This window comes from Ptychodera flava, chromosome 7, assembly GCF_041260155.1.
Source record: "Ptychodera flava strain L36383 chromosome 7, AS_Pfla_20210202, whole genome shotgun sequence".
NCBI lineage: Eukaryota > Metazoa > Hemichordata > Enteropneusta > Ptychoderidae > Ptychodera > Ptychodera flava.
The window spans coordinates 28,634,678-28,638,415 of NC_091934.1; the positions used below are offsets into that span (position 1 = coordinate 28,634,678).

The window sequence follows — 3,738 nt, forward strand, 5'->3', positions numbered from 1 at the left end:
TATTAAATGGCAACATTTACTTTTTTATATTGACTTTAGCAAAGTCTTTGTGAAAAAAAGCAAAAAAAAAATATACAGACAATTTGGATCCTCTATCTTAGGAAAAATATGACATATAGGCAGCCATTTGATTAGGTTAATTAACTCAAATTGCCCAATGCTGAAAGAGTGCAAGTAACAATTTTTGTTTGTTTTGGTGGGTCTGACAATTAATATCAACAAAGAAAAACACTTAAGAAGACAAAATCAGGTTTAGCTCAACGATGTCCTGCTTACATAAAAACCATTGCTAGGCAGATTTAGATCTTCCATGTAAATTTGTGGTCTTTTACGGATGTCTCTGACTTTCCTGAGCACCTCTTCAATCTCGCTTTTCGGAATATGACTAACCATGTTATTTTCGGGCAAGAAGAAATTTGGCACATTGCCTTGTTCCAGGAAACGTCCTAGCTGATCAAAAAATTCAAGAAATCTGTCTCCAGGTAAAACTGTGTCCACTTTTCAGCTGGTGTTTGTTCACTAACCCAGAACATGGTCGTCTTCATGTGATAAGAGGAGAGTACCTTTGGTTCCTGGGAACAGAGTGGATATCAATCGAACGTCATGGTATTTTCTATACTTCTTACACGTTGTCAAAATCAGAGCATCTGGTCCATTAAACCCTAGCCCTATATAATGAATGCTTTCGTATTTGAATGTACGGCTTGAATCTGATGAAACAAAAGCTTTACAACTGAATGGCGTCAAAAATAGGTACATTATTTTTGGACATGTGTAGCTCTGCAAATGAGCGCACTGTTGTCAAAGTGGTAACAAGTACATGTACATAAAAAACGTCTTTACCAGATGGTCACTGACCTTCAAATACATTCGCCAAATCTTCTTCACAACGAGGTAGAACATCCTCTGTTTCTCTGTGAAAGTATGAGCCAGGGTTCTCTCAGCCAGAGAGAAAGAGAGTCTCCACTGCAGACACTCGTCACCGCCTTCCCCTGGATAGGACTTTGGTACGACATGGCAACCGGCAACGATGATCGCATTAATAACATCACTGGCTGGCCATTTCCGATCTCGTGTTTCCCACTTCTTAGCTATAGACGGCCATTCTTTACAGACCAAGGCCAAGGCGCAATCCACCGTTTGCTCAAATTCTGCTGTTGTTTTACCATCTGAAAAGTGACAAGGTAATCATCAAATATGTATTGATTAAATAATATGAACATATTAAGCTTGAATAAAAATGACACGATGCTACCTTTCTTTGTACTCTAAACATGTAAATCATTGAATGTTTGACTTAACCGGGTCTTAAAGTGGCACTCCCACTTGGTAACATTTTTAAAACACATTTTTTAATGCCAACGGTCGATATTTGACGTGGCGACTGCGCGCGGATAGCGAGATATCGATAAAAATATGTCATTTCCCGAGCGTATTTTTCACATCCCGAAGTTTTACGATCGTTTCTGATTATGACCCGAAATCCCCGGAAGGTTCGTTGTTGTGCTGATTTACGATATTCTAGGGAGTCCATAATAAGTTCGAACAACGCAATTTTACCTCCCAATCCTTATGCCTTCCCTTCAGGTAATTTTGTTAACTTCTCTTGTAATTTTGTCGTTTTCATTATTGTCAGTCCGTTCTATTATATTTTTAACCAATACTACATAGATATCAGATTTTACGTGTAAAATATCAGTCGCCTCTGATGACTACATTTTCTCGTCTGCCACACAGTTACGCGTGGTTCGATACATAGCCGCGGCAGCTATGTATCAATTGCAATTATCCATGCTAGTCAACTATGCGAATTCTAGTGGAATCAGCAGAATTTGTTTTTCGTTTTTTCTCCGAGTCAGTAAGACTCAGCTTGGATGGGCAACCGGAATTCAAACTTTTACTTTTTTGAGGATATGTTTTATCGATATCTCGCGATCCGCATGCAGTCGCCACGTCAAATATCGACCATTGGCATTAAAAAAATGTGTTTTAAAAATTTTACCAAGTGGGAGTGCCTCTTTAATCGTCAATCATTAAAGATAGTTGTCTAATAAAGAACAAAGAAGAGCAAAGAGCAAAAAAATAATGTCGATATCGACGGTTATAATAAGCCTCTTTTTCATACCTTCAGATGTTGCTTCATAGAAAACACTTATGGTTTGAACTGGCCCTTGTTGCAACAACTGTACTCTACCGCCGATCCTACCATATTCCCGAGAGGTTTTGTCAATTTTTGATTGAACGGCAGGTAAACGCGTACGTACGTAATCTCCTTGGATCTTCAGCAGTTTAGATCTTGAGAGAAAGTGGTCTTCCTCCCCAGTGTCAGATGAGATTGTAGTACAGAGCTTGGTCAAAAATTCTTTCGTGAAAGCGTCTGTCTTGTCCCGTCGTACGTGTATGTATACGTAACCAGGCTGGGAAGTGTCAATCCACTCTAAAGGTGGATTTCTGTTATGCCTCGCGGAAAAACCATCCTTTCAAGCTTGCTGACTAATAACTCTAAGCCTCTCTTTCGACTCCACGGAAGAAAACTCCATGCTCCATTAACATCAAGATCAACATCAACGTTGCTGCAACCGGCATATTGATTTGTAATTTCGATGCCATCTGCAGCTTCTGTTACCATAGCAACTGGTATCATCAAATCCATCTCGTCTATGAAGCCACGTGTAGTTCGGGCACTGTGGTCTGTGATGGCGAATCCCTCACTAGTACTCCCTGTCCACACATACCCATCAACGGACTTCAGATTGTTGAAGCACGGTTTCAAAATATACTTGAATATTTCAGCCAAGCGACCAGTAAGCTTATTCGGTGTCTTGGGTTCACATTTCCGCCTTCCGATGTCAGGAGCCATTGCACATTGAAGTCGATCAATCTACTTAAATGATGGACGAATACCTTTGAAGTGGAATCGATTCTCATGCTGGACTGGTCTAGTGTGGACGCGTAATGGGCAAAGTTCGATATTAATGTCAGAGTATCAGCTTCGCCCGAGCGTCCCTGACTGACACGTTTTGCGATGTCCCTATTGCTGTCATGTAACACGAGAACTTGTAGTAGTCATCGACAGCAGCTTTTGCATTTATAAAAAGGAAGTAGAAGTAAGAGCATATAAATATGAATTTTGAACCACGAAAAACGAAAAACCATTTATTGTCGATAATGATGTGAAGATGGTGTGATTGACTCAAAAAACTGATAAAAAGTGATAGATGACTGATCAATAGAAGTTGTGTATGAGATTATGACTTAAAAGGTGACTCAAACTGTTCATATAAAATATGATAATTATCATGTCCACTGATCCAGCAGGGTTCCAATCAGCAAAGCAGAGTTATTGAAAGGGTCAAGGCATAAAATGAAGATTTCATTGTACATGCCACCAATATAAGCCTTTATGGCTGTCCTTTTGCTGTAGAAAATGGTTTTTATTCGAGAATGCTGTGGGAGTAGAACAAGAAACTGCAGTATATACACAGATAGCAAAACATTCTGAAAATTTGCAAAAAGCCACAGTTCATGTCCCTATTATACAACTATCTTAATTATGTTCATTTTTCTGACAGGCGAGGCAAGTCACACTGTTTCCAAAGCTTTTCTGTGAGATTGCTGTTTTTTCTGTTTTTTAGATGAATTTTTCTACAAGATAATGTGTCAAAACAGCGCCCTCCTTCACTGGAAGGGAAACACACATAGACACAAAATCTGTGTGGTTAATTTCAAAATCAGACC

At 39.3% G+C, this 3,738-nt stretch overlaps 1 protein-coding gene across 1 annotated transcript; it reads right to left on the bottom strand.

Annotated features, from left to right (window-relative positions):
• Positions 1–446: 446 nt before the first annotated feature.
• On the bottom strand, positions 447–2,860 carry LOC139136420 (nucleotidyltransferase MB21D2-like). Its single transcript, XM_070704145.1, has 4 exons — positions 2,627–2,860; positions 2,126–2,417; positions 859–1,169; positions 447–572 (listed from the first exon to the last, which is right to left on the bottom strand). The coding sequence occupies exons 1-4, from the start codon at positions 2,858–2,860 to the stop codon at positions 447–449; spliced, it is 963 nt and encodes a 320-aa protein (XP_070560246.1).
• Between the last annotated feature and the right edge of the window lie 878 nt (positions 2,861–3,738).